Source organism: Acomys russatus, chromosome 15 (genome assembly GCF_903995435.1).
Source record: "Acomys russatus chromosome 15, mAcoRus1.1, whole genome shotgun sequence".
NCBI classification, from domain to species: domain Eukaryota; kingdom Metazoa; phylum Chordata; class Mammalia; order Rodentia; family Muridae; genus Acomys; species Acomys russatus.
In genome coordinates this window covers 54163815-54177779 of record NC_067151.1, presented here as the reverse complement: position 1 = coordinate 54177779, position 13965 = coordinate 54163815, and the positions used below count along the sequence as shown (strand labels likewise).

The window sequence follows — 13965 nt, the reverse complement described above, 5'->3', positions numbered from 1 at the left end:
ATTTTTATTTGGAGTGCTGCTGCCTAAACTAAAAGCTACCCCACCTGATTTGCAAATCACAGTTGTGTAGTGGAGGAACCACTGCAACCATTCAGTCTTCCCCAGGTTGTTCCTTATCCCTGTGAACCTACGCGGTTCCCGCCTGTTCTGTGGTCTCACTATGTGGCTCTGTTGTCCCCACTTCCAAGAGCTGTGTGGTTTGCTTGCATTTTACTACCTTCCACTGGTATAAGGTGGCATTACTGATGTCATAAATGATATTTCCTGACATTAAGAGCAATGTCACATGAATTAACATATAAATATTACCACCCCACTATGAAATTTCTAGGAGTAATTCCACTTTACCAGTTTCTGTGCTCCTCTTCATGGCCAGTGAAGTAAGAGCCTTGGAGGCAATGAAAAGAATGTGTAGGGAACATATGCTCTACACTCACACTTTTAGTAGTTGTTGGTTTTTCCATTTGTTCCCTGCTATTTACTCAAGACAGTGGGTTTTCTTAAATGAAAAGCACCATTACCCACTGTGCAGAATTGGGGATCATAGTTGACTAATAGTCTATGCATGAGCACGCTGTCTCATCGGAAACATGCAAGAACTCCTTCATGGAAATAAAAGTCTGTTTATACATCCATTTCTTTCTTTAGGCATGCTTTGTAATTATATTGAATTATTGCTATGCTGTAATTCATGATCCTGTCAGGCTTTCTATGCCTCTCTGCTGCATGACTTTTTGTTGTTTTAATAATAGACTTCAAATCATTCCGGGCAACACAGCTGTGCTTGTCAAGAAAAGGAAAATCATGTTTAGGATCAGCTTAAAGAGCTTATTTCTAATTCCTTCCAAATGCTCATCTTTGTTATTTTAAAATGATTTTATTTTTCCTTGTATATATAGATTTAAAGATCTATTTTAAAATGCATTTCACTGTACTATTCTTTACATTTTGTTATTGGTTTCCAGCATTGTTTTATTTATTTAAAATATTAGACATACTTGTTCATATTTTTCGTTACTTTTCATCTAAATTTTGTCTTCTATCTTAAATATAAAATCAGAAGTGATAAAATGGCTTTCCTATTTTTTCTAATTCTCACATGTGGTCAGAAAGCTGTGTTTTACCTGGTTATTTTGCTGTCTAAACTGCAAATCTTTAAGATATGGGACTTAGTGTTTTACTCCACCGTACTTTTGTTTATTTTATTATGAAAGCATATAGGACAATACTATAAATGCTTCTGAATATTTGTAAATAATACTTTCATAGCTGTAAGTCACACTGGAAGAATATGTGCTTAAATAAAACATCTTCCTTGTTTTGCTAGAGGCTTACCGGATGGTGTCTGACTCTACATGTGCCAAGCATCTCATGTGATTTATGAGATTTACTTTAAAGTAAATCCTCCTAAGAAGTGTAAAAGGGTCTATTTAAAGATCAACATTTAAAATGATAATATCTCTTTTAAAAAGGTTTTAATTTGTTCACTTTACATCCCAATTGTAGCCCCCTCCCTCATCGCCTCCTGATCCCACCTTCCCTCTCTTATTCCCTCTCCCTCCCCACCTCCCCTAGTCCTCAAAAAGGGAGCCCTCTTCTTTTAACATCTGACCTCAGCCTATCAAGTCTCATCTGGACTGCCTGTATCCTCTTCCTCTGTGGTCTAGCAAGGCTGCTCCCCCAGGAGGAAGTGATCAACATATGAGGGCCAGAGTCCAAGTCAGAAGTGGTCCCTGCTCCCCATATTATGGGACCCACAAGGAGACTGTGCTGCCTGTCTACTGCATCTGAGCAGGGAGGTCTAGGTCCACATCATGCGGAGTTGTTGGTTGGTGCATCAGTCTCTGCAGCACCTGCCTCCTCTACCCAGATTTATTGGCTCCATCTCTTTGTCAAAGTTAATGTCTTTTAGTATATTAAGGTTTAAAGAGAAAAATTTGTCATTGGTTTTTTGTTTTGTTTTGTTTTGTTTTTTGTCTTGGATAATTACTATTCTACTTCTTTCCCCCAACTATACCATATAGCATTGGTGATTAAACTTCGCAGGTCATAGCACTGATTGCCCATTAGGAAAGTGAAAAGTAGTTTAAGTTTGATTTTTCTTTTCCTAGTAACTCCTGATTATGAATGCATAGGAGTTGAAATTAAGTTTGAAACCTCAAACATGTCATTTAGAGCCTGTCAAACTGTTAGACTTCATCTAGTCTCTCCTGTACTTAATAGACATAGGCTGGGCACCTTCTGAACACATGGTCCCAGCAGGTTGCATCTTGCTGTCTTCTTGGTCTTCAGTTCTTTACAAAACCCATATTTGCAAACTGAACACCAGTGCAATAGGCTTAAGAAGTGGGGCCTTTGGGAACTGAAAGAGCCCAAATGCCGAGCCCTTAATAGTGGAATTTATACCCTGCAAAGGGAACCAGAAGGAGCATGTTTTCTTCCCACTCCACCTTGTGAGTAGGAGAAATCAAGAAGGTGCTTGGAGGAACAGCCCTTCATCTGTGAACAAAACATTTCTATTGCTTAAAAATTGCGTAAAATCTCTTGCTCTTACAAGAGAAATGGATTAAGATGCCAGCCTCATGGAACTTACATTCTGATGTCCGCAGTCCTTAGTGAAGAGCTTCTAATACAAATGGCCAATTAGTATAGGCCTGGAAAATATAAATACCATTTAAAATAATGTTTAATAGGATTTACTTAGAAAAAGGGGCATTTTTTTGAGAAAAATCACTAAAATAAAAACTAAGAGCTCCTAATTAGCATTTTATAAACCCAACAGCTCTCATGGGAAACTTCTAATCTAACAAAAGACCAATTTGGCATCATTTTGGACCATGTTTCTAAGCAATCATTGACAGAAATTTAATTATAATGCTGCCAGATGCTAAGAGTTGGTCTTTTTATTTCCTTGCATACTAATTTTATTTTTTTTAATCCCAATTTAAAGGGAACAAATGAGCTACCAATTGCTTATATGAGAACCAGGTAAAAGTGAGTCACAGTAGACTTTGCCTAATAACTTTGTGAAGTAAAGAGAAATAATTCTCACAATTAAAATACCATTCATGAGACATAACTGGCTGTGGTGTCTCATTGTGTATTGTTTTATTGCCTTGGAGAAATTGTTTGAGTGTTAATTGGTACTGAATATTTGGATAACATCCATTTTCCAAATAATGGCCAATATTGAGTTATTTTGAATGAACAACGAGTAGAATTTGTCACCAAGCATTTTATAAACAATCAAGTCATTCCTCACTGATAAACTTGTCTGTTTCTGATGGAAATTTGTTTATCACACAATAAGTGATAACACTATAATTACTGTGATTGAGCAATTAGAAAGGAAAATAATAGATCTCAAAGATAGTTGTCTTAATACAGAGTATTTGAAATGTCAATAACTAGTAATTATTTGGAGTTTTGCCTTAAACATTAACCAAAGTGTGTCAACTGATGATTCCTTATCTTTTAATGAGTGTTGAAGAAAACTATTAATTTGAATAAAAAAATTTAACTCTTCTTATAAGATATATGATGGTGTTGCAGCTTGTACCAAACAATAATATGTAGTTACATAATAGAAAAGTATCTTTGAAGTCTTTTTGAAAGAGCAATAAAGCCCAATAATAATAAATGATACATTGGGTGTGACAACAAAATAGAGAACTTCTAGTTTTGGGAGTTCTTTATTGGAATATCATTTTAATGGACATCTGCGAAAGATAGTAAAGTAGGCCAGGAATAGTTTAGCTAGTGACGTGCTTACTCTGGAAGCATTCATACCTTGAGTTTGGTCCACAAAACCCAAGTTTATAAACGCTGGACATAATTGCATGCATTTGTAACTGCAGCATGGGGAAGTGGCAACAGCTGAATCCCTGGGGCTTGCTAGTCAGCCAGTCTTTTCTAATTGGTGGGCTCCAGGCCTGTGGGAAACAGTATTTAAAAAATGAAAAAAAAAAAATACTAACAGGGTGACAACTCTGAGGAATAATGTTCATGCCTGATATTTAATCTTTCTATATGCGCACAGGTGTACCTGTACCCATACTCACAACTACATATGCAGCCACACTAAAACCTACACATACATGCAGATACTGAAAATGGATCATCAAAGGAACCTGAAGTTTGTGTTATGTATTGAACTTAGCCTAGGGTGTCTTCAGGAAAAAAGAGTGTCGGGAGGTGCTAAAAATGTGTTCACAGTGTGTTGACATTTGTTACTGAGAAGTACGGTGCCATTAAGACCAGTGAATGAACTCTAGCACAAACTGAATTAGTTCCACTAGACACGAGACTTTTTATCTGAAGCAAAAAAGGCTGAACTTAAAAGACTAGGAAGCTAGCTCATGGTCAAAGTGATTAAAAAGCAGAGTGGAAACCTGAGTCAGGATGCTTGCTGCTTGCATTTACAAGTCAATAATGCCATCAGCACTCGATTTATCAGAGTAATGTCATTTTTTTTTTTCTGGTGTGTCTTCATTGTATGTGGTGACAAATTTCATAAAGACATTTTCATTCAAATATGTCATGTGTTTTTGGCCATACTTAGCCCTATTCTTACCCTTATCTCCCCTCCTTTTATCCCCTTTTTTCTCCCAACATTATTTCTATTCTCTTGCCCTCAATGGAAAGCCTACTAAATAAAAAGAGAAAGACAAAAGATGGCAGTACAAAAGCCATCCATAAAATTCAATTATTTTTTGTTTTCATTTTTCTTTTATTGAAAATAGATTCTGTTCTCATACAATATATTATTTTTGGAGCTAAGTACCAGCCTTCTTTTTTTTTTTTTTTTTAAATTTATTTTTAATTTATATACTCACTTTACATCCCCATCAGAGTCCCCTTCCTCCTCTCCTCCAGGTCCCTCCCTCTAACCCTCTTCCCTCTATGCTCCCTCCCCAGTCCTCAGAAAAGGGAACCCCAACCCCCAACACTACCAGTCCACCCCAGCACATCAAGTTGAATGAGAGATGAGCTCCTTCTCATCCACTGAGGCTGAGCAAGGCAGCCCAGTTAGGGCAAAGTGATTGAAAGCAGGCAGCAGAGCCCATATCATAGACAGCACCCACTCAGCTTTCTAGGGGACCCACATGAGGATGAAACTGCCCATCAATTATATATGTGTAGAGGGCCTAGGTCCAGTGCATGCATGCCTTTTGTTTCCTGCTTTTGTCTCTGTAAGCCCCCATTGGTTTAGGTTAGTTGACTCTGTTGGTCTTCTTGGAGCATTCTTGTCCCCTCCTGGTCCTTCTATCCTTCTGTCTCACTCTTCCACAGGACTCCATGAGCTGACCTTTGCCTAAGGCTTGGCTGGGAGTCACGGCATCTGATTCAATCAGCTGCTGGTTGGGGCCTCTCAGAGAATAGTTAAATTAAGCTCCTGTCTGTAAACATAGCAGAGTGTCATTAATGGTATCAAGGGTTGGCTCTCTCCCATAGGGAGGGTCTCAGGTTGGGCCAGGCATTGGTTGGACATTCCCTCAGTCTTTACTCTATCTTTATCTCTGCACAGGGCAAATTTTTGTTCAAAGGTTTATAGGTGGATTGGTGTCCCCTCCCACCACTATAGGTCCTGCCTGGCAAGGCAAGAAGGTAGCCTCCTCAGGCTCATGTTCCCCACTTCTAAGAGGCTCTGCTATAGACACCCCATATCTCCCCTGTATCCTGCTGTGTTGCAGGTTTCCAGCTTGTCTCATACAATATATTCTGATAATTTCCCCCTCCCTCTACTTCTCCCATTCCCCTCCCCACCCCCTTCCCCTCCATATCTACTCCCTTTCTGTCTCTCATCACAAATTAACAGGCTTCTAAGAAATAACAAAACACGACAAAATAAAATATAATAAAGTGTAGCAAAACCCATCATATCAAAGTTGTATATAATAAACCAACAAGCGGAAAAGAGTCCTAAGCATACATGGAGTCAGAGACACACTTGTTCTCACAATCACTTAGATGGTATACAGACATCAAGATCCCTGTTTAGGCGCAGGCCTTCTCAATGATGGACCAGAAGTCCTGTCGGAGCATGGAATTGTTCAATGATGGACTAAGGTCCCTATCCTGAGCATAGGACTGCGTAGTGACCGACCAATGCTGGTGCTGGTTCTGAGTCTCTCTCCTTTAAAGAAATTTTTTTCCTTTGCTTTTACCTCCTCTCCATGTTACCATGGATGCCATGGGGGATTTGTCCCTTTCACTAGCCTCTGACACTTTCCTCTGTGAATAGTCTGGTTCTGAGAGTCAAATCTGAATTTTCTGAGGCTGTTCTCTGTTTCAAGATGTCCTTCCAACCATCTCCATTTGAGTTCAGTCTACCTCCCCGTTGCAGGCTATGGTGCCTTAAGGACATTGCTCTCCTGCTCAGAGCTTCCTGTCTTTCTTTAATACTTAAATGGTGCTTATCTTCATCATTCATCTCGTATGCTAACTGGTCTCTAACTGTCTTTAGTTCACTCCACGGATTCAGTCAGTTGCTACCTTCTGCTTCCATATGAGTGTAAATTTTGAAAAGTCATCTGGGAGAGACACCATTACATGATGTCACATTTTCTCTCCAGATGGGTTGTATTCTTTCAAGGTTCCTCATGTTTAGTGGGAATTTTCTGTGAACTCTACCAGCGTCTGCTGATAAAAATGCTTTGAACTTAGCATACTAATGAGCATCATGAATGGTTCTTGAATTGTGTAGAATTTGTGATTAAAGAACATGGAGGAACACTTTTAAAACTCTTGTAAATATTCCTTAAAAGGTTAATCTTGCATGAGTTAGCCCTACAATTTTGGAATTTGGTAGAATATAAAAGTGTTTCTAGAGGTAAAAGTTGATGTGTAGAAAAGTCAATATAATGCATAATAAATTTATGAATATCAACCCAAGATATTAGAGACAGTATATTGTATAATTATGCAAAATATTCTAAAATTAATTAAAGGTTATCATTGCCTTAATCCTTCCCAGATATTATCTCAAATGTTATTATGAAATATTGATATAGCACTAAGCAAATTGACAGACATATTTCACAAGGTAATTGTTTTAGTGTAAAGAATGCTAATGAGTTTTTAGTATTTCTCTCTTTCTATTTATAAGTGCTAGCCTACTGAAACAGAAAAATCTAATATTAAAAATAAAATTACAGCTTCCTTAATCTGGCAACATGATAGGGAATTTCTGGGAGCTATGCATAGAAGATGATGATAAACTCTCTTTAAGTACATGGCTTTCTCTAAATGTTACTTATTTTTCATTCATACCTATTTCTGGTAATCATTTGGGGTGTAAAATAGTAATAAAATAGAGGAAAGCAATTGAAGTGGGATTGAATGTGCTTATGTCACACTATGACAATTGTACCAAGGAAAGAGAGGGGAGTTGTTAGTCCAAGTGGCTACCCGCTTAACTCTTAGTTCCTTAACCTCCAGATAAAAAGCAAAACAAAATCAGACATTTAGACAATATTTTCCTGTAAAAGGAATCCTTGAAAAACTCTGATGGTAGGCTTTCTTCACAATAAATAACAATAAAATTATGTGACTGTAGTTTACCAATAAATAAATTACTAAGTAATGAAGAAAAGACTTCATCTGAGGTGGTTTCATAATAGTGTCATTTACTGAACATGGAACTGTAGTATTCTTATGTTGATCCTTGTTGAGAATAGGTTGTCTTTAAGTATACAGCGAATCCATATTTAAGTTTACCAGTTTACATATATATTGACGTGACAGTGTCCCTTGGCAATGCACAGCACATAGAGAAGGGGATAAAATCATCTTTGAATGTATAACTTTATAATGCCAATGATTTGGGCAGATCATAATTTGACAGTACGTAATTTGAAATGGAACATCATTGAATACTCAGTATGATCTGAAGCTGAATCTCACCATATGCTTAGGTAAAGTACAATGATCAAGACGTTAAGATCAAAACTTTAGCCTAAGGTGTGTTACTCCTGAAGTAGAAGTCATATATGGCTGTGTGAAGTGTAGTTACAATGGTTTGCCAGAAGCATCACTGGGTCTCCTGGAAGCTTGGAGTTGTCATAGTAAATAATCACTTAACCTCCATTAGAATTTGTGTGTGTGTGTGTGTGTGTGTGTGTGTGTGCGCGCGCGCGCACGTGCATGTGCCAGTGTGCCTGTGTGCTAATGCAGTAATGTAGCACATTGATGTCGCTGTGTACTGCCGGTCTTTGTATTCTGAATGACAAGGCTCCTTTACTCCTCTGGGTCCAAGTTCTTTTGGTTAAGAAAGAGTGTTTTCTTCTAGATGGTGCTACTGCAAAGGCAGGTGTTCAGGCATATGCAGATGTGCTCAGATAATCCTTAACTGACTTGAATTGACGCTTCTAAACAGTTGGCATATGATATTCAATGCTTAATTTATATGTTGAATCTTAAAATCATTTTTAGTGTTATATGATATGCTAATTAATTCATATTAATATGGAACACTATAATCTTTCAGTATGTTTGTAGAATATAGAGGGGTCATTTGTGCAAATTTCGCATGCCTATTGTGTCACTTGTTGCAGTTTTTTTTTCTACATCCAGTGCAGGTTGCTGATAGGGATGAGTAGTTAGTGTGGTGCTTTCCCAGCTGTACTAAGGTAAATGCACAGTTATTTAGTGTCTTACCTTCTCTGAATACTGAACAGCATCTTAGTACAAAAACAAAATAATAAAAAGAATAAATTTCCTGATTTTTCCCCCTGGAAAAAACATACACCTAATACTTTCAAATATTTATACATATGTAAAGCATATCAATTTATACCTCCTAGAGAGGTATTGGTTTTAGTTTTTAATACAAGTCATCTACCAGCTCTTTGTGTTTTTAATGGGATTCAGAGTTCAAGACTACTGTTTAATTCATTGTCCAAAAGGCTTTGGAGGAATAATACATGAACTTTGGATTATTGACTATAAAGAAGGTCCTGAAACCCAATATAATTTATGCCTTGAATACTTTTATACATTTTAAGTATAGTGGACAAAGTGAAAGTCATCAACACTGCATTGTAGTGTGCACTGGTGATCTAGTTTGTGGCACCTGCCTCTGTCTCCCAAGTTCTGGGATTACAGGTATATCACCATGTCTGGCCATAAATCCATATTCATTGGCAGATTTAAAACATTTTAGGCAATCACACATTTATTTGTTCATATATTTTTAGCATAAAATGACCCCCAAATTGGTGGTATCTTTATGGAGTGAAATTTTCTGGACATGAACTAATAACTCACTAAATTAACTCACTGTTTGCATAAATTAAGTATAACATGACATTTTTGAATTTTTTTTAACCCATTTTGGTCTGTTTTACATAGTCCAAATTTCATTTTACTATTTGCCTCAGGCTGTATCTTGACTCATATATTCGAATACTTACAAATAGATTTTCTTTAAATATCGCAAGAATATAACCAGCCTTCCGCATCTGAGTTCTGTATATGTGTTCATCCATGTGCAGATGGATTTTTTTTTAAAAAATGCATATTACACTGGGCATGCTGAGATCTGGACGCATACAGATTTCTGTTTCTTTTCATTGTTCCATAAACAATAGTTTATAACTATTCTCTTTACATGACATTTACATAGTATCAGGTGTTACAACTAACGGTTTAAAGGGATATATGATTGCATAGGCTATTTGCAAATTTTAAGCCATTCTATATAGAGATTCTGGCATCCACATGGAGTCATAGAACCAATTACTAGTAGGTAATCAAGGCACAATGGTGTATGTGGAATTATGTGTGTGTATGTATGTATGTATCACATATATTTGTCATATTATTTACTTTTCTAGTTAACAAAAGCAAATAGAAATGTTTTTCCTCTGTTTCCTATGAATTCTTAATTTCATCCTACTTTAGGAGTAGGGAGAGTGATTGGAATCCTTAGAAGTTCTCAGTGTTTAGATGGTATTATCACCTAGCCGTGTGTAATTACTTGTTTGCCGCTAACAGTAAAAATACCTTTATTGTCCAGTAGGGCTGTAAACTTACATATGTCATGCATGCATTTACTTTATTCTTAAGCAATTAAAAATATCAACATGCAACATACTCTCCCCTCCCCAGGACTATAGAGTTAACATTTTCTTGAGACAGAAATGGAACGACCCCAGGCTCAAGCTCCCTAGTGACTTCAGAGGCTCAGATGCACTCACGGTAGACCCCACGATGTACAAGTGCTTGTGGAAGCCTGATTTATTCTTTGCAAATGAAAAAAGTGCCAATTTTCATGATGTGACCCAAGAAAACATTCTGTTGTTTATTTTTCGGGATGGAGACGTCCTTGTGAGCATGAGGTACCCTGTTATATTTAATTCCAGTGAGTTTGTGTTTTCCTGTTCTAGTCGGTGGGCCACAAATGTATGTTCAATGATTCCGTTTTCTCCTCTTCTGGCTTCAGGTTGTCTATCACTCTTTCATGCCCTTTGGACTTAACTCTGTTTCCCATGGATACCCAACGCTGCAAGATGCAACTCGAGAGCTGTATGTAAATGAGGCCATAAAGGATTTTGGAAATAAAATGTTTATATCTAGATAATATAGTCTATTATTGTGTTACGTGACTGTGAACACCTTAATGCTTTTGACCACACTAACATCATGCTGACTAGCATAATCTTGGAGAAGACAGAGCCTTCTGTTGTAGTTGGCTTTTTAAGAGGTTGATGTTGCTCTTTGTACTCCTCACTCTGAAGGCTGGGCTTATTTGGATTTGACTATATGGAAAATATATAGAAAATAGTGGTCTTCAAAAAAGTGTTCTCTGATGTTAATATTCCCTTAGTAAAAAATGGAGAACATTAAAATATATGTAAACCCAGCCAATTGTACATTTTCTATGGAAGAACAGAAAATTATGTTTTTATGAATTATATGTTTTAATTTTATTTTTCAGTTTATAAAAGATGTACTAAATGTTATCAACTGAAGTTTCTATAAAATATATTCATTAATTTTCTATGATTATTATCTTTAGAAAATAATAAGTCATAAACTTAGAAAAATTAAGACTGATATCACAAGGACTCATTAATGTGGTTGTTAAATATGTACCACATGACATGCATGGTATAAAATTTATTGTAGGAGCATGGGAAGAGAAGGAAGGGGCACAGCTCAGGGGGACAGAAAGATACACACACACACACACACACACAGAGAGAGAGAGAGAGAGAGAGAGAGAGAGAGAGAGAGAGAGAGAGAGAGAGAGAGAGAGAGAGAGAGAAAGTAAGAGTAAGAGCGACTGATGGTGGGTTTGTCCTTTTTATCCTTGGTGGTGGTGGCTGGTGATGACATCAGAAGTCACTAAGCAACCTGGGGGCATGTATGCAAACATTCCTCCCTTTTCCTGTAATTAAAAAATGAGGACATTTGATTGCTTTTTATGTAAGATAAGTTAAAGTATATAAATGTGGGTTTATTGGAAGCAGTTCTTGGCTGCCATGTAAGAGGGGAAAGAGAGAGAGAAATGCAAGAGCAACAAATACCTTAATTATACTGTGAAGGGGAAGGAAAAGCCCTTGCCCTGGAAAGTTCTGGATAGAGTGCAGGGTATACTAGCCATGTCCTGCAGCAGATAGGGACCAAGGAGTGCTGCAAGAATCTAGAGCTGTTTGCCCTGGGTCTGAAGCACACCATTTCAGCCTTTTATTGAAAATAAATGGGTAAGGGGTGAAGAAATCAATTGTCTTTAGCTACTTCCTGCTAACACTAGGTTGATGACAAGCTTAAATATTAAGCTATTTCTATGAATAATAACAACATTGTAAAATATACCATATGTGTTTGTTATATTATATGTTAGCTAGTAGGGTTTTTAGTTGTTGTTTTTAAATGTGCTAAAATGGATCCTAACTTTTAATGATACTTACTGCTCTTTAACAATGAGATTATGTTTTTGTAAGTCTATGTAATGTTTTGGTACCATATATGTAGTACCATTAAATATACATATATATCAGAATATGCTTAATTTTAGAAACTCATACTCTTTGTGACACTGTCATAGGTTATTGTAGGGTGTAGTCATAAGTTCTAGCCACATATCATAAATCCAGGTCATGAACTCCTGGTTACTTTAATGAGTCAATAAATGATGTTCACTTGGAGTACAGTCTTACTGCTTTTTTAAAATCATAATGCAATTCTTTCAAGGAACATTGCATTTAAAATCTCAGTTGAAATAATACCTCTTTTAAAACTTTAGGTGCACAGTGCATGATTATAAATAAAAATATGGAGAGAGCTTGCATCTTTTTGTCACCACCTTTTTATTGATAGGGATTAGGAATGCTGAAGAGATTTTGTATACATGATGACCTATGATTGTATCTGATTTTGATGATTATTTAGCTTACTGTGTTTTGTTGATGATGACATTCTATTCTTTTGCTGATACTTTGTTCATGACCATTGATTCAACTGCTGTGAATTTTAAATTGCAAATCCATAACAGCATCATGCTCTCTTACCTTTTCTATGTTTAATATAGATTATTAAAATAAGTAGAAAGCATTGATAATCATATTTCAATCTAACATGTTTATTTGTTTATTGTAGTTGGTTATACAACTGATGACTTGAGATTCATCTGGCAATCAGGAGATCCTGTTCAGTTGGAAAAAATTGCTTTACCTCAATTTGATATTAAAAAGGAGGATATCGAATATGGCAACTGTACAAAATACTATAAAGGCACTGGTAAGTAACATTTTAGAAAATAAAATTAACTCAGTTTCAAAGTTCTGTTTTAGCTTTAATATAGACTACGGGGAGAATAGAAGAGAGAGGAGAGATAATTAAGAATGAGCTAAGTGTAAGAAATTTATCACATAACCACATGTTAAAAACCTTTTATACAATCATATTCACTTAAGATGTTGGGTCTTTTAATTATAGAATAGATAAGTTTTTCTTCATGTAATTCTGTTAGTAAAAGGTTGTCAATATTTCATTATAGCAACACAAACTCTTTTGGGTAATGATTTTCTTAGATGTTGCCACATTTTGACAAGATTGTCTGGCACTAAGCATTTAATATAGTGCCATATAATCTGCCCATGTTCATCTGTTGTAGTCTGAGAAGTTTTCTTTACATGGCAGTTAGACTGTTTTGTTAATTTTTAAAGCATTGATCTTTGTACATGAGAAGTAATAAGGGTTTTAGGTGACTGGGATGTATGTGAATGTTCCCTGTATCCTGCTATTTGTCTAGGCCATGGAATATCCAACCTGAAAGGCAAAGCAACCTCAGTCATCAAATTACAAGGAACTTTAGAGGAAACACAAAAGTCACTCATTTACTCCCACAACATGTAGTATTCAGCCTTGGGGTCTGAACTGTCAGCTGTGTGACCCTGAAGAGGTGCGGTAGTGTCAATGCATTTCACGGAACAATATAAAGTTAAATGCTACAGAGAGATGGTTATGGCATTTTTAGCCCTGAGTAGTTCAACTTGAAAGCTACCTACAGTTCTGCGTTGCAAAACAAGTCATGACAAAGGTATTCCGAAGTAGGCAGGAGCTAAGTTTATGCTTTTGGGAGCATTTATAGTATGGAAAAGTCTGCTATTTTGATATCATCAGTGGGAAATACATCAAAATGAGAGGGAAGGTGAAGAGTTTCAGATTTACAGTCCTTTTATAAATACATGCAAGATTAAGAAATATTGTGGTGAATTTAATTTAAGCATTTGTTATTGACTATCCAATACATTGATGAGATTACATACTTTTCTGGGTAGACCTAATCCTAAATTATAAGATACATCATAAATACAATAGTAAATAGTTACTGAATATAAATGGTAAAACTGAAAGTTCCTTATTTCTTAGAAGGAAATAAGAGCATGTGCTTCAAAGAAACAATTTAGAAGATTGCAGTAGAGGTTCTGTGAAGTGCTCTGAGGTATTTTTTGATTG

The 13965-nt window shown here is 36.4% G+C and overlaps 1 protein-coding gene across 2 annotated transcripts in view; it reads left to right on the top strand.

The window, feature by feature from the left end:
- Window positions 1–13965, top strand: part of Glrb (glycine receptor beta) — a 70574-nt gene that overhangs the window by 41515 nt on the left and 15094 nt on the right. For both annotated transcript variants that reach the window (XM_051157341.1, XM_051157340.1), the window contains exons 5-7: window positions 10111–10340; window positions 10445–10527; window positions 12604–12744. In XM_051157341.1, coding sequence (XP_051013298.1) covers window positions 10111–10340; window positions 10445–10527; window positions 12604–12744 — 454 coding nt within the window. The remainder of the gene's footprint in view (window positions 1–10110; window positions 10341–10444; window positions 10528–12603; window positions 12745–13965) is intronic.